General features: G+C 37.4%; 1 protein-coding gene across 1 annotated transcript in view; it reads right to left on the bottom strand.

The window, feature by feature from the left end:
- Window positions 1-23,485, bottom strand: part of LOC114239821 (OTU domain-containing protein 7B) — a 33,689-nt gene that overhangs the window by 4,490 nt on the left and 5,714 nt on the right. The window contains exons 2-8 of the mRNA XM_028170224.2: window positions 16,610-16,667; window positions 6,715-6,840; window positions 6,086-6,236; window positions 3,384-3,634; window positions 2,438-2,679; window positions 1,493-1,698; window positions 298-744 (exon numbers count right to left, since the gene is read on the bottom strand). Of these exons, the coding sequence (XP_028026025.2) occupies window positions 298-744; window positions 1,493-1,698; window positions 2,438-2,679; window positions 3,384-3,634; window positions 6,086-6,236; window positions 6,715-6,840; window positions 16,610-16,652 (1,466 nt within the window). The 5' untranslated portion in view covers window positions 16,653-16,667. The remainder of the gene's footprint in view (window positions 1-297; window positions 745-1,492; window positions 1,699-2,437; window positions 2,680-3,383; window positions 3,635-6,085; window positions 6,237-6,714; window positions 6,841-16,609; window positions 16,668-23,485) is intronic.

Genomic DNA, 23,485 nt, shown 5'->3' with positions numbered 1-23,485 from the left:
TATTAATATTCGTATAAACTAAAAGTCATTTTCAATTCAACAAAGTTAAATCTCAAACAACCCGACAAAAGTATTCGGACATCCCAGATATGTCCCTATTCTACCTCTAGTCCCTATTCCCCCCAATCTACTGTACCGATAACAGCTTTTACTAAGTTTGATCACAATGGGACCAGTAGGTTAAGAACGCATAGAGAACACACAAACAAATTTCTCTAATCTTTTCTTTTGTTTGTGCCATGAAACGTGAATATATAGTAAAATTGAAAAGACCCGCCTTACGAGTAGCTAACTCACCCCGTCCATGCTTCGTTGAGATAGTTTTTGACCATTTCTTCTTGCACGGGTGCTCTTGCCGCTAGCACCCTGCAACAGAGCACCTCGCACGTCGACTGCCTCCGAACCAAGCTCTCTTCAGGATTACTTTGACTGCCGCTGCTCTTGCCGGTCAGTTTGGCCATGGACCCGAAATTCTTCTTTATCTTACTGCTCATAGACCTGCCGATGCTGCCGAACTGTTTGGCGACAGAATTTAATTGTTTCGAGCTTTTAGTCGACAGTGCGTCCAGCGATCGTCTTAGCTCTTCGGGGGGTTGGTTCTGCGTTACGCATTCAACCCTCTCGAGGTCTAAATAAGCAGCCAGCATGGCGGATCGCTCGTATTCGTCCGGGAGGAGGTTGTTGATAACTTTTTGATCGTGCTCCACGTCCCAGCGGAAGTCTTCGCCTGGATCTACGCTGAATCTGTAACAAAATAAGCAGTGAAAACTTTTCTTCTAATTTTAAATCAGAAGTGTCCTTTTTTTAAGGGATTTTATGACCTGGTAACGTTGACCTTTATTAGGTCATGTCTTATTTTAATTTACATTCTTATTTTTATGAAAAATAATAAAATGGAGTGAAACGAAATGAAGATGATTAATAATTTGAGACATTAATCTACTGGGATGAAATTAAATGTAGTCAGATGAGATGTTATGGGATGAAATATAATCTCAGTAAAATGGTGGTCATTTACTGAAACTTTTTTCAGTGGACTTTTTGGAGGATCCCGAGAAGTTACGTCCAGCGGCTTTATTTTATTTTTCCACATATGTACACTTGCACAGATATTAAACAGTTAATAAACCGCCGTTATTACACATTTAAACCTGAAGAAACACTAAATAAAACAAATCACACAACTTCACTCCTCGCGTTCCCGCCAAAGAGTAATCAGAAGTGTCAATGAAATCGTGTGTGGTTGGTTTTTTTATTTTTTTATTTTCCTTGTAGACAGACGTGCATACGGCCCACCTGATGGTGAGTGGTTACCGTCGCCCATGGACTTCAGCAATGCCAGGAGCAGAGCCAAGCCGCTGCGTGCCGTTAAGTACTCTGCACAAGTCACGTTTGAAAAATATATGTCATGGTGCTCGGGAAACACAGTGTTGGAGAGCTCATTCCAAAGCCGGATGATATGTGGCGATTATGTATTACAAACTCGCGGTACCTGATCGGCATAGGGTTGCCAGCGCTGTCTTCGAGCGGCACTCGGGCCCCGGCGGCGGGCAGGGGCTCGCAGGGGACCAGCGCGGAGAAGTGTCCCGCGTCGTAGGCCAGCAGCACGGGCGCGCGGCTGCACTGCGCCGGGTCCAGTTCCAACGGCAGATAGACGCCCCCGAACGGGATCGGCGCTATCGGGTCACCGTGGTAATCCTGCCAAATAATTTGTTTGGTCTTCATTTAGTATCAGATCTTCTTTGTAAATAATTATTTAGGTTCCCTAAGCTGCTAGGTAGAAGAGTATCCTACCAGTTATTGTTGCACATCACTAATATTCTAGAAACTTTGTTAAAATTTCATCAATTCGTCTTCTCGCATTAAAACTGTATAATCTCAAAACTTACTAATTTTACAGGAGTGTTTAAAAGGTTTAACTATTTTTCATAATAATCATCTTTGCAACATTTTTTTTTACCAGTTACATTATCTGTCTTTAAAGTAAGATAAAATTATGTATTAATTTTGTTAATAGTAGTCAAAACATAGGTAAACTAAAAAAAAAAAAAAAACTACGCTTGACAGTATTTATGGGAAAAACACTGATGATATCAAATGGTTCCGCATATTAACTCAATTTCGAATATTTTTGGAAATTGTACACTTTTAATGCGTAAAGACGAATTGTGACTTAAGGGAATTGTTCAAGATTTGCTAATTTAATAAGAGCGCTTTGTAGTTTTGTATCAAGATTGAATGTGGTCTTTAAGATGTGTCTTTGATTTAAGGTCTATTCTGATTTATTACATTGCCAAAATCCGTCTTCTATATTTTTGCGTGAAGCAAGCAGTACCTAACGAACACACATTTTCCTCAGACCTCACAAATTTTAATAATATTAGTAAGAAGTAGCTTCATTGTGGTGATCATGTCGTAAGTGCGTGCGCGTACGTACCCTGAGAGCGACGTCGGCGAACACGAGCACCGGGCGCCGCATGACGTGCGCGAGCGCGAGCACGTGCAGCGCGTCCAGCCCGGTGTAGTGCGGCGCGTGCTGCGGGTGCGGGGCGCGGGGGGTGGGCGCCGCCGCCGCCACCGCCTCGCGCCACTCGCGGGCCCACTCGCCCTCCGACGGGACCAGCCCCGCCGCGCACAGCGACGCGCTCTCAGACCAACGCCAGCGACGCCGGATCGCGTCTGGAACGATACCGCGTCACCTGATCAGCGTCTCATCTTTCATTGTTTCCTGTCTCAAAGCTCAATTAAAATAATTTAATTTTACTGGTGGTAGGACCATCACGGATAGGTACCACCACCCTGCTTATTTCCGCCGTGAAGCAGTAAGGAGTTTCGGTTTGAAGGGCGGGGCAGCCGTTGTAACTATACTGAGACTTTAGAACTTATATCTCAAGGTGGGTGGGCATTTACGTTGTAGATGTCTATGGGCTTCGGTAACCGCTTAACCCTAGGTGGGCCGAAATTCTACACCAACACCGGTATTGTGAGAAAAAGAACAGATTATTCCTTTTCAATGTCTTTTTTTTTATTGCTTAGGTGGTAGGATGAGCTCACAGCCCACCTGGTGTTAAGTGGTTACTGGAGAGGGAAGCAATTCGGCTTTGAACCAACCATGATTTTCGGTTTAAAGGAGTGTGATTATAATTAAACCAATACAATACTGGTGGTACGGTATGTACCGTCATCATAGGTCAATGGCGGGATTGATGGCTCAAAATGAGCTTATGAACAATTTTCGTGAGTTCGTCGCAACTACAGCTCCAAACCGCGGAAAAAGAAATAACTATAACTATATCATTCCTTATTCGTTCAGAAATTGAACTATGTCTCGTACTTTTTCCCGTTCTATTTACAAAACAGAATACAAATTGAAAACAACTAACTCGTTATGGTTTCACCGTACTCCCCGGACAGTAGAGCCTGTACTTTGGTCCTCAAGGCGAGCAGCCTGTCGTGGAAGCCGTAGGCCGCTAATGACGCCGCATGAGGTAAGCAGTTCCCGTCTCCTGACGTAGCTAACGGCAGCAGTCGAGGAGCACCCGGCACCCGGCCATGGCACCACCAGTTCAATATGTTTGCCGTCTCTAATGTGACCAAAGTGGCTGTCTCTAGTAAGTCCTTCTCCAAAAATGTTCTAGAACGAATTCGATAATCTTTATTGTTAGACGTCAGCATTCGATAATATTTTGGAACGTTCCAGCAAAATATCACTTTTCACTTAATTTTTATTTATTTTTATTTTATTGCTTAGATGGGTGGACGAGCTCACAGCCCACCTGATGTTAAGTGGTTACTGGAGCCCATAGACATCCACAACGTAAATGCGCCATCCACCTTGAGATACAAGTTCTAAGGTCTCAAGTATAGTAACGACGGCTGCCCCACCCTTCAAACCGAAACGCATTACTGCTTCACGGCAGAAATAGGCAGGGTGGTGGTACCCACCCGCGCGGACTCACAAGAGGTCCTACCACCAGTAACGTAAGTAATTCAAAACTGATTTAGCAATATTTTCTCTAATGTGACCAAAGTGGCTGTCTCTAGTAAGTCCTTCTCCAAGAATGTTCTAGAACGAATTCAATAATCTTTATTGTTAGGCGTCAGCATTCGATAATATTTTCGAACGATCCAGCAATATATTACTTTTCATTTTAATTCAAAAAGGATTTAGCAATATTTTCTGAATCTTTCTTGGCTTTAATCACTGCGCAAATGCAAACGACCTTATATGAACTTGTTCTGGCTGGCTGATCCCAAAGGTATCGTTAATCACCGCAAAATAATGTGTAATATCAGAAAATAAAAAAGATATTTATTGCTTTTCACACAGAAAACACATGATTTTTACAGGTAATATAAATAAAAATAAATAAAAGAAAAACCAAAGGAGGCAGCTACGCTAATGCTGTCTGAGGTGTACGCAAAGATTTTCAGTCAACCCCGATCTGCTACTGTACTCAAGGCTCAACACCTTATCTGCTCATGGAGGCCATTCCAAGTTTAATTCGAGACAATTACTACTAGTACTAGACTAGCGGTCCCATAGTAGTCGAAATTCGACTATAATTAATTGAAATTATAAGTTTGAACATTATTATGGTTCTATTGTCAAATACTATTATACTTCTATAATTACAGATTTCGCCAAGACTACACTATAGTTAAAGATAAACAATATTAAACTATTCTCAATTTGACCACAGACTTTATGCAATAAGAAAAGTTTGACAGCAAACAAAGAGTATATATTTGATATGTGTGCGTGTCAAATACATGGTAGTGTGTGTAATGTTTTTTTTATTGATTTAATGTATTATTAATGTAAGATTAAAACAAAATAGCATTCTGCACTCCTTCAATATTCTCTATAAGTGTGGGAAATTTCATACTCCTTCGTTAGCGCAAAAAGGGGTGCAAAGTTTTTGCTTCACGTATTAATATAAAGATTATTAAAAAATAATCCTTCTAAATTGTTAATTTTACAGACGACGACCAAAAAAAAAAAATAAAGCTGATTACTTTTACATTTTATTTATAAGCAAATTGTGTCTGAATTTTGCAGAAAAGTTACTTCGTTTACGGACGAAAACACGTGATATCACAATTATTCGAAACGGAATAATATTCGTGTTCAGACGTAAGGTTAAAGTACGCTAAACAACACAACAGAAGGTTCAACGGCAATAGCGTAGGTAGCGTGCCGCAGACGTTGGCACGAAACCCCGAACCGCACGTGCGACTATGCACGGAAAAATATAACAAATGTTACCACCTACGGTGAAATTTATATTCTGAGCGAATGAGCAAGCACATAGATCGCCAAAAACGTTAAACATTCATACTCCAACTATATTTGTAAGCGTTGTATTAAATTATTATTTTAAACTAGCCAGTCCTTATTTGTATCATTAAAACTGACAGTCTACAAACATTGCCATATCTATTAATAAAAAAAGTTTATCTGTGTTGTCAACTAGCAACTAGCATACCATCTTCGATATTTGAATATATTTTTTTCATTCAAGTGAACCTTTTTAAGGCTTTTATATCGCCCTGACTTTGCTACTGATCGGAATGTCGTTTCACGACCGAGGATGATTATGCATACTCTTTTACTGGTGGTAGGACCTCTTGTGAGTTCGCACGGGTAGGTACCATCACCCTGCCTATTTCTGCCGTGAAGCCGTAATGTGTTTCGGTTTGAAGGGTGGGGCAGCCGTTGTAACTCTCTTGTACTGAGACCTTAGAACACTTCTCTTAAGGTGGGTGGCAGCATTTACGTTGTAGATGTGAAGGGGTCCGGTAACCACTAAACACCAGGTGGGCCGTGAGCTCGTTCACCCATTTAAGCAATAAAAAAACTCTACTACACCAAATAAATATATATTACCCATAAAAATATTTTATATCAGTACGAAATATAGCATATTCACGGTCTTATTGGAAAGGAGATGAGGAGAGGTAATTTTAATTCAATTGACGTTCGAACGCTAAGTACATCGTGAGCTAATCGAAATGTCAATCGATTATCTAGAGTTTAATAAATAAATAAAATAAAAACATCCGTGCGAGTGGTGATTTATACCTGAAATCCGGCGGGTAAACCGTTATATCCGGTAGGAGCAGTATGTGATCGGAGCTTAGCGTGCTTGGCTCCGGGTCTGTGTTGTTACGTAACGCCCACACCAGGCCTTCGTTATCTGTGGCCCGGGAAATGCCACGGGACAGTTTCCGACCTTTAACAAAAATAAAATTAATACATATATGAATACGCATATTTGCGAATTTTATTTGTAACGAAACTTCAAACACTGTTAGAATGAAATAGTAAATAAGTAAGAAGCGTTACATTAAAAAAGAATTCGTAAAATATTTTAAATATTACGAAAAAAAAAATTAAAAAATTAATATATTTTGTACACGGAGCGGGTAGAAGAAACACGACAAATAAGGATACAGAGTACAAGGGAACTAATTATTTCATGTTAAAATCTCTTCCAGTAGGCCCGCAAAAGGAAAGAAGAAATAGGAACACAAACCTAGTGCATACAGTAAACATTACATATAATATTATATACATATAATAAAATTCTGTTCCGAATCAATCCAACTTTAGTCGCTTTTGATTACAAATGAGCGTTTAATCTGACAGTTCACGAAGGTTCAATACTATCAGAGATTACATTTAAAAAAATATCTTTAAGCCACACTTACATTCCGGGGCTGGTGTGAGCACTAAATTTGAAGGTCCCGTGAAGGCCATGTCCAAAGTATCGACTGAACGCTCTCCCATGACGTCACCGCCCGCCCTTGCCTTCAAAGGCGCACTGTGCACTCTCTCTGAACAAAAGATGAACTTATATTAATACGACATTCGTTGATATCTTAAAATAAATTATGACTTCGCTAAAAGATGTCCGTGATATTTTAAGAGTGTTTTACATGATGCATCGCGTGTTTTTTTGTAATAAATAGAATTCGATTTATTTATCATATCTATACTTCTATACTATCTATGCTAATATTATAAAGCTGAAGAGTTTGTTTTTTTTGAACGCGCTAATCTCAGGAACTACTGGCTCGATTCGAAAAATTCTTTCAGTGTTAGATAGCCCATTTATTGAGGAAGGCTATAGACTATATAACATTACGCTAAGACCAATACAAACGGAGCACCAATAAAGAATGTTTCAGCATCGGGTTTTTTTTTCTTTCCACGCAAATGAAGTCGCAGGTAAAATTTAGCGTTATGCTCAAGTAACTATTCCACGCGGACGAAGTCGCGAGCAAAAGCTAGTGCAGTATAAACACGATTATGGGTTCTTATCACGATTTTAGTTTCAATCAGTTCCTGATATTTCGGCGCTGTTCCATGACACAAGATAGGCTGCTAAGAATAGGAAATTCTGTCTACCCTCTTTCTAGTCCGCTTTTGATCTTAATGTTGGAACTCGATGACGCGCTAAGCTATCGATAATTTTTCAGGACACTTTGAGAAAGCCTTTTTTAACTAAACTCAATACTAGATTCCACCTAAAGCCATAACGCGAAATGTTGGCAACTCATTAAAACAAAAAAATTGCTAAAAGTCCGTTAGTTAATAGTGTTTATAATAATTTACTGCACCGTGAAAGTTTAAAACAATTTGTATATTACGCATTTCAAGAATTGTTTGTAATGAGAAATATCAGTACAAAAGAAGATGAAAAAAAAAAACAAAAACTTTCGTTAATTAATGTACAATATGTTTTAATTTTTTTTGTATTAATTTATTAATATTTACTTATTCTAACATTTTAATGAACAATGAAATCAGATTAAGAACATCGGAACTGTTAAGGTCGCACTCTATAAATTCAACTGTTTCTGAATATAGCATTGAAATATCGAACTAATTGCCGAATAACGAAATATTTACATCTACAATTAATAGAACTAGTGGCCCCGCAGTAGTCGAGATTCGACTATAATTAATTGAAATTATAAGTTTGAACATTATTATGGTTATATTGTCGAAGACTATTATACTTCTATAATCACAGATTTCGCTAAGACAAATAATATTAAAGATAAACAATATTAAACCTATTTTCAATTTGACCACAGACTTTAAGCATTAACTAAAGTTTGACAATAAACAGAGTATATATACATATGTGTGTGTGTCAAATAGATGGCACTGTGTGTAATGTTTTCTTTATTGATTTAAAGTATATTATATGCATTATTTTAAAAAAATATTATCATTGTGCACTTCTTCTCTATATTCTCTATAAGTGTGAGAAATTTCATACTCCACCGTCCGCGCAATTTTCGTAAAAAGCGGTATAAAGTTTTTGTTTCACATATTAATATTACTAGAATATTTTAAGGTATTCAAAACAGAATAACGTCAGTCAGTCATGCAATGTTATGAAAACGTAACAACACAATGATATCGTTGGATACGCTCCAACGACAGAGGTATTGACAATGGCCGCTATTGGTAATATTGAATAGATTTCCTGCCGACCGTATTGTATTAATCAGGCCCGTTTATATTCTTTACTTATAAATGTAAAAAAAAGCTGTTGGACTGTTAAAAATATATTTTTGAACTTTTGATGTTAATTTGTAATATTAGGGGTTAAAGTATGAAATTGCCGATTTGTACCGAAAAACTGAAAGTCGTTTTTATTTTTCTGTTAACATATTTATTTAATCAAAATATGTACCATTATCATCTATACATTCCTGCCATCTAATAGGAAGGTCATTTATGCATTTTTATTATGCCAGAACTCTGGTGATTTAAATTCTACAAACTGTGTGAAAGCATTTTGTACTGCCTCCTGGGAAGAAAACTTTTTATCACGTAGAAAATTGTCCAAATCAAGAAAAAACACAAATCGGCAATTTCATACTTTAACCCATAATATTACCTAGATCATGTAAGCCCGGCGTGTCATTTTGTTTTAAATATGAACATAACATGAGTTTTTTAAAGGAGTTGTTTTTCCTACCTAATACATATTTGTTGTAGCCTCTTTTACGAAAGAAACATTCAAAGGCGAATGAGGAGATTTAAAACGTGATCAAAACATCAAACGAACAAGATCGCTTCGGTCCAGTGATTTTGTCCAGACGATTTGTCTTCGTACAATGCTATACATTAAAATGTTGCAGTTTGGTACAATGATTTATCAATTCAATTATTATATATTTCTGTAATGAAGTTTATTAATTAGGAAAAAAGAATTGGTTGCACTATTGGTTCACTGGTGCTAGGACCTCTTGGGACTGGTGGTAGGACCTCTTGGGAGTCCGCACGGGTAGGTACCACCATCCCGCCTATTTTCGCCGTGAAGCAGTAATGCGTTTCGGTTCGGGTGGGGTAGCCGTTGTAACTATACTGAGACCTTAGAACTTATATTTCAAGATGGGTGGCGCATTTACGTTGTAGATGCCTATGGGCTCCAGTAACCACTTAACATCAGGTGGGCTGTGAGCTCGTCCAGCAATCTAAGCAAAAATAAAAATAACGCTGTGCCTATTGCCACAGACAAAGGTAAGGAAACGGAAAAGTAAAGGAAAAGAATTTTACATCGGATAAAGTATAAGTTCAGCAGGATAAAAAACTATTTGTAATACAAAATACTACATTATGGAAAGGAACAGTAATTAGAATACGATTTGTATACATATGTACTGGGTTTTTAACAACTTACTATATTTATAGAGTGGGGAACATAGCAACACTTGGCCCTGCAAAACACTAATCTAAAAGAATACTAAATAACTAATTTTGGAGTATCTATAAGGGCTAATAATTCGTGCAATAGTCATCCTAACCCACAGAAAATTGGCAAGAGTTGGCACCTACCTCGTTAAATTTTTAGTATAAATCCAATAATATAATTTTCAGATTAAAGAGCTTAAATTGGGCACTGCACTCGGAAAATAAGTATTCTAAGGATTTCTTAAGATAGACACTGTTCTTCAGATTATGGTGTCGATAAACAATGTCTGGTCCTAACATCAAAGTGCCACTTCGCTGATCATGATTATTTATACACTAACCGTAATGATAATCAATTTTGTTTTATGTTACAATAATTATAGCGATAAGCTTCTCGATAACTCGCGAGTCGCGATAATCGTCATCGATACGCGACAATTAATATTTATTAATCAATCTCATTAGCGATTTAATTTAATTTCTTATGTTTATTTCAATGAAACAATAATAGTTTTACTTTTCAAGTTTTATTGAGAAGTAAAGAAAATCTATAGTAAATGAGATAGATACAATTCGCGTTCAATGCTTTTGTCGATATAATTTCCTATGACTTGTACCGAAACTTGAAGCAAAGCAGACCGGAATATTTATAGCACAACATTAACATTACATGTTTAAATTTAGGGCAACGACTCCGCGGGTTATATGGGACATTACGGGTAGCGATACACCAAAAGAAAAGAAAAAAACAATTATTTAGGTTACACACACAATATTGTAGCTATGATAATTATAATTCTAGTGATCACTGAGGCGTAATGAGAAGCTGATTTTGTAGTTAGATTTCGAAATGTTTTCCAAAGTGTACTAGTCTCTATACTCACGAAGAATGTTGACTTTAGAAAGCATATATTAGTTGATCGAAGGTATAGTTCTTATATACTAAAATTCTTGTTTTTTTTTAATGCCATATAAACTACATACTAATATTCACGTTATTAAAATAACGAATGGGACAGAATTTATGATTTCTGAGAAAATAATGCAAGAACAAAATTTGCAGTGAAAATGGGTCATTAATGTAACACGCGGGTCGGTAACGGTAATGTGTTAAGTTTGATCTATTTTCATCTTCTAGAACATATTTTTAAATAAATGCAAATACATATTTCAATAATAAATTTGGCTTTACAAATTCATGTCAAAGTAGATAGTCTAGTTAAAAATGAGAGTTAATACGGGAAAATATCACGTATGGAAATATCTGTATTCTGCAGCTATTGGTTGGTACCTACATCAAATTTCAGCAAGATTATTCCGTAAAAAATGTACATATACGAATTCGTCTATAAAATATTGGCTTTAAGATTACCATCAAAATTATTATTTTTAATTATGGAAACTCTCGTTCCAGCAAGGTTGCAAGAAAAAACGTGCTTTATCACAAAAATGTGCATATTTAACAAACTGTAAAGTGCAATATAACAATTTGAACTGTGTTACAAAGCAGTTACTAGTAGTATACGACATACTCGTAAAGTGTATTGTATCTTGGAATCAAATACTAGAACATCGAAAGCGTTATTTTGCGGAAAGGGAATAATCAGCTTTACACCTACAAGTTTAAGTGTTACGTTTCTTTGAATCCCAATCACAAATACCGACCGTTTCGTTTTGAATGTTATTCAAAATACTCGCGGACACATTGGTAAACCGTATTGAATTTGAATTTAGATTTAGGTACTACTATACTGTCTGTTTGACTCCTCCTCCTCGCGTCGTTTCCTCACTGCTGAGGGTCGTGACCATCATATTTCGGCATGATTTTACTCCTTGTAATGTCCCCTCCCTCCAGCGCCTCCGATCATTGCCCGCATAAAGGGCTTTGTCGAATGGGATTTGATAAAGCGGCACGACAGGAGAAGCCTCTCATCGTGGCCGCCGGTAACTACATCCCCGATCCTGCGGACAGAATGGAAAGCAGTCGACGTCGCCCCAAACACGTCATTTCGGATCCTCCCAATCCACTAACGGTGTTTTTAGGTTCCTCAAGCACCGGTCGTCGTCCTCGTCGAACCCGTCGCTTGCGACGAAGGGCTCGACGAGTAAATTAACCCTCAGACACAGCCCACTGAGTTTCTCGCCGGATCTTCTCAGTGGGTCGCGTTTCCGATCCGGCGGTAGATTCTGCGAAGCACGGCTCTTGCTAGGGTTCGTGTTAGCAACGTCATCAGGTTTGAGCCCCGTGAGCTCACCTACTAGTTAAGGCGACGCTGATATAGCCTCTCAAGGCTATCAGCATAGGTAGGATTTAAAAAAAAGGAATGTGCGGATTTGATCGATCGGTCTAGGTGGACTGCGCCGGCGCGGTCTCTTTCCCTCGATCTTCCCGGTCACGAATAGTCTCTCTAAGCTATCGGGTGTTTTCCGAGTAATATGACCGAAGTACCTACTCGAATGTGCGGCGAAGGCAGAATGTGGGCAGTCTTGTCTTGATCTGCAGTTGGCCAAGAAAGACAACTACGAGGGCGGCACTGAAAATTTCGGGAATTAACGAAGTGACACAACATTACTATTTAAAAATGTATTTATTGCTTTTCGAAGTATTCTCCGCGAAATTTGACACATTTTTCCATACGATGGAACCAATAATTGAAGCAACCATTCCATTCGGAAGTTGGGGTCTCCAAAATGGCCGTTTTGTAGGCGTCCACAGCTTCTTCAGGTGATGAAAATCTCTGTCCACGCAATTTATTCTTTATTTTAGGGAAAGTATAAAAATCATTAGGGCTTAGGTAGGGGCTGTACGGCGGATGGTCTAATAATTCTATGTTTTCTTGCTCTAAATACTCTTTTGTTCTGTGCGCGGTGTGAGAACTCGCATTGTCGTGATGGAGGGTGATGCGGCGGTTGCAGTTCTCTTTACGGAGTTCAGAAACGACTTGTGGCAAACAAATGCTAGCATACCATTCTGCATTAACCGTTCTTTGTCCCTCAAGAGGAATAGTCGTAACATGGCCGGTTTTGGAGACAACGAACGAACGAACAATTTTTGTTGGCTTTAACTCATTTTCGAACACCCAAACTCGTGACTGGTTTTTTGTTTCGGGTTCGTACGCGTATATCCAGGATTCGTCACCTGATACAATGTTGTATACAGCATTTGAGGATCCTGCGTGGAATCTTTCGAGAGTTCTGACGCACCAAGTAACGCGAGCCGCTTTTTGCTCTTCACAGAGCGAATGCGGTATCCATCGGGAAAACAACTTTTTTACACTTAATTGTTCACGCAAGATTATTTGTATTTGACTCATGCCAATGTCTATAGTTGCCTGAATTTCGCGGTATGTCTCCAGTCGATCTTCCTCAATCAGCTTACGCACAGCATCAACGTTTTCTTGGGTGACTGCAGTTTTTGGACGACCTTGACGGGGATCATCACTGAGCTTGACACGTCCACGTTGAAACTCAGCAAACCAGCGGTAAATTGTGGTTTTGGATGGGGCTTCATCACCAAATGCAGAAATCATCCGGTCAACACACTGTTTTTGTGTTAAACCACTTCGAAAGTCATAATAAATCATCGCTCTTGAATTTTCTCGAGTCAATTCCATTGTCTCAACGACTAAACAAGTTTGACAAAACCTCGTGACAAGACCGAGAATCTTTTTTTAAATAAATAAATGGTATTCGATTTTTAAAACCAAGGAGTTTTCAATTAAAAAGATTTTAATATGACAGGAACAGTGGAAATGTTCCATTCCCGATACTTTTAGTGCAGCCTATGTATACCTACTAGTCTGTTTGACTATTCTTCAACAAGGCAGTAAATGAGAAGCATGTGTTTTCTAGAAAATTCCTTGATTGGTACTACTATAATTTTAGGGTCGAAATAGTATGTCCAATGTGACATCTATACTAATCTATACTAATATTATCTATACTTATAATATTATAAAGAGGAAATATTTGTTTGTTGTTTGTAGTGAATAGGCTCCGAAACTACTGAACCGATTTAAAAAATTCTTTCACTTTTGGAAAGCTACGCTATCCCCGGGTGACATAGGCTATATTTATTATATTTTCCAAAAAATTAAGGGTTCTTACTGAAACTCCAATAATGTAACCCAATGTATAAAAAAAGTACCTAAAATTCTATACATCGCGTGCGCTACTTCCCAAGCGAAGCCGGGGCGGGCCGCTAATTTACGTTTAAGACATTTTTAAATTATTTACTAAAATCCAAAACCTCATACTAATCAATTAATTCGGAAATGGCAAATGTGAGTGAAGAGTGACCTTTGGGAGTGTTTTAATCAGCTTTCAGCAATTCAATATAGGCACCGACCACGCTAAATTGGATTCTGACGTCACACTCGATTAACCGTATCATAGACAATCGAATTCGTTTACGTGTATTCGAAATTAAGTAGGTCAAGAATTTGAATGTAAAATGTGTATTGAGAAAAGGCAATTGATTATCACACGTAATGTTTTTACCAAATTTAATCCGGATTTTCAGATTTATTAAGCTATTGCATAGATTTTATCGCGGGCCTTGAGCCCGAAATCATGAAATTCCGTAACGAAAAAAACCTTACACGCCTCACTCCGCCTACCATGTAGCTCGCGTTCAACACATTCACACGTTGCGCTTGTGTAGTGTTTGTGAATAAGCGCGTGGCGTGACGTCACGCTGCATGCGCATCATGAAAAGTCTGCCCATCTCTCTCTCGCGCGGTCTAGCTTATGAGTGTGAAGGGGACAGTTAAGGTTTTGCTTTTTTATTAATGTTTAAATAGCGTGGTCTTGTTTTATTATTGTTTTAATATTAAATTATCATTGTCTAATTATAATTGCATAAGTTGATAAAAAATACAATGCAATAGCTTTACCACGGCAGTTCCCGAGTGCTACACGTTTTTTTATTTCCTTTCCTTTGTCGTATCACTCTTGTCAGAGCGGTCGTGTGATCATCATTCAGTATCATTACTGTGGGCAGATTTTATGAGCCTCACGAGCAATCGCCACTCCTCTCGGTTTGTGGTGAGCCTAGTACACTCATGCAAACAACCGCCAACTGTCGACTTGATTTGGTCGGTTCATCGCAAGGGCAACCTTTTTGTTACCATTAACTTATTTCTAACGTTTATTTATAGTCTTCGTGGTCGCAGACGACAATGATCCACCGAAAATCGAAAATATTTGTATAAAATTTGTATTGTCCCACGTAAAACCACAACTAGTACGAGTCAATTCTTGTCGATAATCGTAATTATTAATAGAATAGTCGCGACCGAGATTTCCTCGGCGTGCGCTTGAGTAGTGGTCGTTTGGTAATGCATTTTTGTATGAATCCATGTTTATAATAATCTCACAAGTAATAAACTAAAGGCTCTTGTAGACTTACTTTTCAAAGATTGTAATTTTTTTAATTAGGACGAATTCACGAAGATTTGGTTTTTGTAAAATTTTGAATTTTTGTAAAAATCCATGTTAATAATAATTGTAAAAGTAATAAACTAAAAGGTAGACTAACTTTTCAATGATCTCGCCATTGTTATTTTTTAAATTAGGACGAATTTACGAAGAAGCAAATAAAAATTTGATCGAAATATACGCGCACAGGCAAACATACCTCTAACATTTTATTTATACAGATTTGACGGTAGATGGAAAACACCATTCCGTGGGTACATTGTTGATTGAGTCGTTGTGGTTAGCGAACCTGACTTGAACCTGACTTGCGAAATTGACCCATAGGGTTCGTTTGCAATTGCCGGAAGGAACTAGGAATGTGGCGATTTTTGTTAAAGATAATATATAACATTTGGGATCGGAAGCTGATCTAAGCTAATCTTTTATTCGTTTGTTTTCCATAACACACGAAAAATTTGTCGTTTAGGGCCTTTGAATGCGTAACGTTCTGTTGAATCGCTTTGAGGTACCTACCTATTTAATGATTGTATAATATCAGGTCAGAATCGCATGATAATAGTATAACGGATTATCGATAAGAACGTGGACTTATCGAAAAACATTTACTACCCTACTTAACTTCCCGTACTCTAACACCGCACAACCATGGTTTTTTCGTGCCAAATGCAATAAGCTAGTATGTTCTTCTATCATAAGAATGCGTTTGGGTCATGTTTGCACTGCTGTTCATCTTAATAGATTAGGCATTGTATCTACTGGCATATGTGAATGTGAATGCGATAAATGTGATCTAGATCACATTTTCTTTTCATGTCCTCTATACGACCGCTCCTCATTCCTGAATGATCTAATATCTCTTAATGTTCCTTTTCCTACCTGTATATCCTGCATAATTATGTATCCATGTATATTTTATGAAATATTGTCATCTTTCATCCTTCAGAACCATTTAAATATTTGATTTGTAAGTGTATATACATATGTTATATTTATGATATTTTTATTATCCGTTTCAAACTTCTTCCTACTTATCTGATCGTTTCCCGTGTTTCGTATCCTTTTTTTAACTTAGTTTCCCAATCTTTTAATTTACGTCATTGGCAAAAAGTAAACGCTATTGCCAAAAGAAGAAAAAAGAAAAAAACTACATAACTCAAGTAACGATTTAATATACGGAGAACTATGTGCTTATCAGTCCACGCACGCTAAAAAACTAGAAAAAATATATTGAATTTCGTAATAAACGTTTATACTAGGTATATTAAGAGACAGAGACAGAAGAAGAACATAGGAGGACAGAAGAAGAAGACTACAAAGGCAATAAAAAAAAAAAAACAAAACGAATGGAAGAACATAGTCCTGACAAAAGTGCTCAGTAAAGGTCACGACCCTCAGAACTGAGGAATACGACGCACGAAGGAGGATTAAGAGACATATACGCGTCCATCTTACCGTCATTTCGTTTTTCGGCTATCGGATCTGCTTCCATCACCATTACGAATTAATTAACCTGAAACAATTCAATAAGCATCGTTAATTACAGATCAAATTAAATGTATTTTCTATGACATTATGCTTGTAGTGTTTATGCACTAAAGGGGGTATTAAGTGTAGGGAAAACTTGACATTAGAACATTAGATTATACTACACTAGATATCGAACAAAGACAATAGTAATATTCTTGAAGGCAGGTACCAAAATTGCGGATTCCCCAGCGTTAAAAAAAAAAAAAAAGGTACCAAAATTGTAATTTATAAATTGCAATTCTAATAGGGCAGTGGCTCTCAACCTTTTTTACTGAGCGGCGCTCCGTTAGATCCTTGATACCATCGCAGCAGCCTTACATGCATAATTATGGATTGAAGGTACGTGTAATTGGAGATGCAATTCCCCTGGCTCACTTTAGACAAAAAATATAGTTATAATATAGTCTCAGTCAAAATATAGTCTCTGTAAATCTCGCGATACACTTGATAGGGGCTTGCGACATACCAATGTGTCGCGGTGATGTGACACGGTGATTGGAGCCCGCTTAACTGGTGCGTGATATGTTATGAATTGTAACTGTCTATAAATAGAAATGCGGGAAGCCCTCAGGCTCGGTGAAGTGACGATCTATGTAGGGTGGCTGGCAAAAGTTGGATGAGAGAAGCCGAAAATCGTGCTCAATTGCGTGCAATTGAAAAGGCCATGTCCAGCGATTAACTGCTATAGACTGCTGATGATAAGTAGAAGATATATAAGAAACCTGCACGAAAATTGGAAAACCGTTTCGCAAACGGCGTTTTTCAGGTGCACTTTTTCTTATTACTTACTAGCGACCCGCCCTCGCTTCGCTTCGAAAACATGAAATTTTATTGTTGACTAGCTGACCCGGCAGACTTCGTAGTGCCTCAATCGATAAATAAAAGACCTAAACTTTTGTTTAAGATAAACTTAAAACAAACAAAAGGAATCCGTCCGACGGGGGACACATCAAAGGAAAAACAAAATTGTTATTTTTATTTAATTCCGAATATTTTTATATTTATCTAACCTTTTAAACCTTCTCTGGACTTCAACAAATAATTCAAGACCAAAATTAGCCAAATCGGTCAAGCCGTTTTCATGTTATGTCGTGACAACGGAAAACGGGTTTCATTTTTATATATATAGATTATTTACGACATCACATTAGAAACTTCGAAAATAACAGTATTTCTCCACTGTTTAATGGATGTTATTATACATATAAACCTTCCTCTTCAATCACTCTATCTATTAAAAAAACCGCATCAAAATCCGTTGCGTAGTTTTAAAGATTTAAGCATACATAGGGACAGACAGATATAGGGACAGAGAAAGCGACTTTGTTTTATACTATGTAGTGATTCTAAATTTGGAATAACCATGAATGATATAAATACATATTATCCTTCCCAAAGATTTGCATATAATCTCTAAACATGTACGTGAAAACGCAATATTCAATTACGTTGCACAAAAAGAAAACTGTTTACGCGGGACTTGCCAACATTCGCAATGACGAATTGAGATCAGGAATACTTGTATGAGCAATAATGATACGTATAAACACCCACATATCTCTTAAAACAGAAATAACATTAGAACGACCAAAATCAGCGGACCTGTGATCGTCCGCGATTTGTACATAAACCACAATAGAATTTTAGTCAAACATATAAGCATATAAAGTTCTTGATTAGTTGGTGCATCATTTATATTTCTGGTACGTTCTTGCCGTATACATTGGATGTGTGAACTGAATAGGGGTGCTTCCTATATTTCATTCGTACATCATTTTTATGCAACACGCAAGCGTTATAGATTATGCGAATCGTGATTGAAAATGAAACAGCTTCGTCGTCGGTGGACCACCACATATTTTGTATCTGATTAATGGTAATGGCCAAATATGGCAAGTCAGCCTAAAATTCGTCTCCATTATCCAATAAATCAGGCGTTTTTGGAGCATTTTTCGCCACAAAGTGGTTCAACCAAGCGACTCCTGCTAGGAAATGTGAAAGGTACCGGGGTTCACAGGAGGAGACCTATAGATCACTGAACTTGCGAATGTGTGGCCCATTGCCAAATGTAACCAAACGATTATAAGAGACAGAAAATAGTGAAGCGCGCTGTATCCAAATAGCAAAAAAGAAGCATCTAGTTAAGCTGTAGATTAATATAGCGTTTTATATTGGGTGGGTAATAGAGAGGCTCGCTGTGTCTTTCACATGACCGCATTACATGATGGCGTACTCATAAAACGCATTGTATATTATAATTTTTAGGTTTCGACTATGTTCGTCATCAGAATGAAAAGTTTCTTAGTTCCCGAATGAAATAGTAAATAAATAAGTAAGAAGCGTTACATTAAAAAAGAATTCGTAAAATATTTTAAATATTACTAAATTAAAAAAATAAAAAATAAAAATTTATTTAACATATTTTGTACACGCAGCTGTTAGAAGAAACACGACAATAAGGATACAGAGTACAAGGGCACTAGTTATTTCATGTTGAAATCTCTTTCAGTGGGCCCGCAAAAGGAAAGAAGTATCAGAAACGCAAACCTAGTGTAGTTTTATATTTTTATTTAATTTAAATTATGAAATTAAACTTTAGACTCTCTATCATATAAATTTGAACATGTAGAAATTCTAAATGTGCATCCCTCAGTTAAGTAGATGATAATCGTTGTGTCGCTCAACATTTTATCCAGCTGTTAATTATTACTGATAGAACGATAATAAAGTCAATTAGAACAATATTCTGTTTCATCACTAGTGAATCAATTCGCGTCAGCTGCTAAGTCCGATGGATGTTCCACAGAAATCTATATATTAATACGTGAAGCAAAAACTTTGTATCCCTTTTTACGAAAATTGCGCGGACGGAGGAGTATGAAATTTTCCACACTTATAGAGAATATAGAGAAGAAGCGCACAATGCTAATATTTTCTTAAAATAATGCATAAAAGATACATTAAATCAATAAAGAAAACATTACACACACTACATACCATGTATTTGACGCACACACGCATGCATACTATTTATTGTCAAACTTTTGTTCTTGGCGTCAGTTGTCAAATGAGAATAGATTAAATATTGTTTGTTTTTGTTAATGTTTTTTATAGTGTAGTCTTCGCGAAATTTGTGATTATAGAAGTATAAAATACAATCATAATAGTGTACAAACTTACAATTCCAATTTATTATAGTCGAATTTCGACTACTGCGGGAGCTCTAGTAAATATAAAAACAGTAGACCAAAGTGACCAAATCGGAAGTAATTTGCATCCTTATTCTAACAATTCTATAAAACGTTAATATGTCATATTATATTAATATTAAAAATATTTATGAGTAAGTTTACTGAGTGTTATATACGTTCTTAAGCTTTTTCTACTAAAATCTGTCCGTCTTGTTGATAAAACGCAATTAATATTCCTAATTGTAGCGCAGTTGTAAATATGTATTTCTATTTTTAGCTTTATCAAATTAATTGTCAGTTGAGTTGAGTTGTATATCATTATATATAAAGTTAAGAACAATATTCAATCAACCAAATTTTTACTAAAATAGTAAAAGGCATGATAAAAATGATAAAGAATGTGTAAGAATGTGTAAGAATGTAAAGAATGTGTCTTTGTCGTCGTGGCCTAACGGATAAGACGTCCGGTGCATTCGTGTTGAAGCGATGCACCGGTGTTCGAATCCCGCAGGCGGGTACCAATTTTTCTAATGAAATACGTACTCAACAAATGTTCACGATTGACTTCCACGGTGAAGGAATAACATCGTGAATAAAAATGAAACCCGGAAAATTATAATTTGCGTAATTACTGGTGGTAGGACCTCTTGTGAGTCCGCACGGGTAGGTACCACCGCCCCGCCTATTTCTGCCGTGAAGCAGTAATGCGTTTCGGTTTGAAGGGTGGGGCAGCCGTTGTGACTATACTGAGACCTTAGAACTATATATTTGTCGAAGTCCAACACCTTAACCGTCCGTGACCAGTTCGGAAATAATAATAATATGAAATTAATAAATGCGTGATAAAACCATAAAATTACCTAGTTTTTTTTTTGTTTAAGTTTTTTAATTATTGCTTAGATGGGTGGACGAGCTCACAGCCCATCTGGTGTTAAGTGGTTACTGGGGCCCATAGACATCTACGACTTAAATGCGCTATAATACTTAATTGCGATATAAGTTCTAAGGTCTCAAATATAGTTAGTTACAACGACTGTCCCACCCTTCAAACCGAAACGCATTACTGCTTCACGACAGAAATAGGCAGGGTGGTGGTACCTACCCGCGCGGACTCACAAGAGGTCCTACTACCAGTAAGTTTTTAGTTGATGCTCACAACTCGCAAAAATCCGACGAGAATACTAAAAATATGTCACAAATTTACGCAGTATCGTATTATGACCGCGAATATTATATTTGCATAAAAATGTTGATATTGGTTTTTTAAAAACAGTATGTATATTATAAATATGATCAAATTAATGTTAGGAAGTTTCATGTTATGATTATTTAACTTAATTTATCATCGGTTTGGTTGTTATAACCTCACCACTACCGATTTTAAGTGTTACTAATATACTTCGAAAATAATATATTTAAGAAATACATTGTTGTTTTTACGAAGGAAGGATTACTGGTGGCCTGAGGGCCTTTCCAGTTTCACCAGGACAGGTGGGCGAGCACGGTCTCAGCCAGGAGGGGTGAGACCGTGCTAACAGCTGCCCGAGTGCCTTCAAAGGAGTCCTAACAGCTCAAGGGCAACTGCTTCGCGAATACACCTGCTAACGGTTCGGAATCGCGACCCACTGAGAAGATCCGGCGAGAAAATCAGCGGGCGAGATACATATTTTGATGCACATCAACTCTATTAATTATATCGACGAGTTCTCTCCTTATCTGTTTGTATGCGTTTTTATGAGTTACATTATCAACATATTATTTACCTCAATGTCGCATTCCACACGATCCGATAACAAAAACAGTACGAGACTGTCTCGAAACAGTATTATGATTCACGAGTAAGCAAATAACTTCAAATGGTTTTATTTGCTTGTCTTAAAACGGAAATTACGGAATACATAATGGATTCGGCCTGTTTTTGTTAGAACCACTTAATAGATATTCAAATAAATATTTTTTACATCAAAACGATGACATTTATGTCACGAGGGGCTCTGGCAATCGCAATACTAATCTCCATCTCCGCCGCGCCGGACCCATCACCGAATTTTAAGCTTTGAACAATTAAGTCGTCTATTATCAAAGGCAATCTGTGCATTTGGACAAAAAAATGTTATTGATATGTCAATACAGATTGATTTGAATATAATCGTCTCCTTCAAAGAATACGGTTCAAAACCTGAATTAAATAAAGGTTAATACTTAACCTGTTATTTATCTAAGATGTCGTTCAGAAGAGTTTTGTGACTGCTAATGGAATACAAATTCAATAATTCGTTTTTCTGATTTACCAATAATTGTCCAAAAGTCACATTGCCGGCTTTGATAATAGTCGACTCAATTGACTGTAATTTAAATAAATGTAAATATTTTAAAGGTCCTCCATCGTGGGATGCCAGCCGTGAGCATTGAACATTCGTGGACACAGTCCCCGTTCCCTATAAATGTTTGAGAAAAACTGATTGATAATTCGCTTGAATCGATGGCCTCTTTATTATTAGGAAGAAATGAAAATAATAATATAATTAGTCAGCTTGATAAGATTTCTGTAGGCAAACACACGCTATCAATAGAATAGACATCTATTCAGATCCGATTTATTATTTAGATTACTTAGATTTAGTATCTATATACCAACGGTTCCACCAGGTCCAGACTGAGTAGCGAGATAGTGTTTAAGAATGTAATCATTAACTTCTAAACACAAAGATTTACATCAAAAGGCTTCCAATACATTTGGTCTGGTACTACTTGAATAGACTACAAATAAACATGAACAAAATTATCAGGTTTTTTTTCGTAAACACCTCTGATTTGCAACTATAGTTTTGCTGTTTTCTTAAACAGCAAAACTGTAAATAAGGTTAAATTCTGAGAAAAAAACAAACTACACAAAAAGACAAAAGGTTACACATTGCATTTTTAAGTATCCGAAAAATGAATTGTTTAGCAGCAGGAAGAAGAATCTTCCGCAAATCGACGATGAAAGGCCAAGACGCTGAGGTCAGTAACTCGACTAATGAATTAGTTAATCTCGTAGCAAATATTCTAAATTTTTGCTCGATATAAGCTCCAAACAACGTGTAAACAAGACGGGTTGTGGGCACTTAGTCGATACGCTGTTTTTTTTAGTATTGAAGGATTACTGATAGCCCGAAGGCCTTTCCAGTTTTACCAGGACAGATGGGCGAGCAAAGGCTCAGCCAGGAGGGCTGGGATTTGCTAGCAGCTGCCCAAGCGCCTCCGAAGGAGACCTAACAACTCAAGAGCAGCTGCTTCGCGAATGAATCTACTACCGGATCGGAATCGCGACCCGCTGAGAAGATCCGGCGAGAAGCTTAGCGACCCGATGCATGGGTGATGTAGCACGTCGAACTCTTTGTCGAATTCGACGAGTACGGTTACCGGGGTCCATAAACCTGCTCCCAGTGTCAGAGCTGAAGGCGTCTAATGCAAAAGTTATTGGATCTGATGGATCCGTAAGGACGTGAGTGTGTTTCTGTGAAAATCATAGTTCCTATATTTGTATGAAACGTACGAATTTATTAGCATGTTGAACGCTATGACGGTCAACACATGTCCGAGAGCATACTATCCCACAGGACTGCAC

Source organism: Bombyx mandarina, chromosome 21 (assembly GCF_030267445.1).
Source record: "Bombyx mandarina strain Sakado chromosome 21, ASM3026744v2".
In the NCBI taxonomy this organism is placed as follows: Eukaryota; Metazoa; Arthropoda; class Insecta; order Lepidoptera; family Bombycidae; genus Bombyx; species Bombyx mandarina.
The sequence above is the reverse complement of the archived record's forward strand: the minus strand, read 5'-3'. Positions and strand labels throughout refer to the sequence as shown.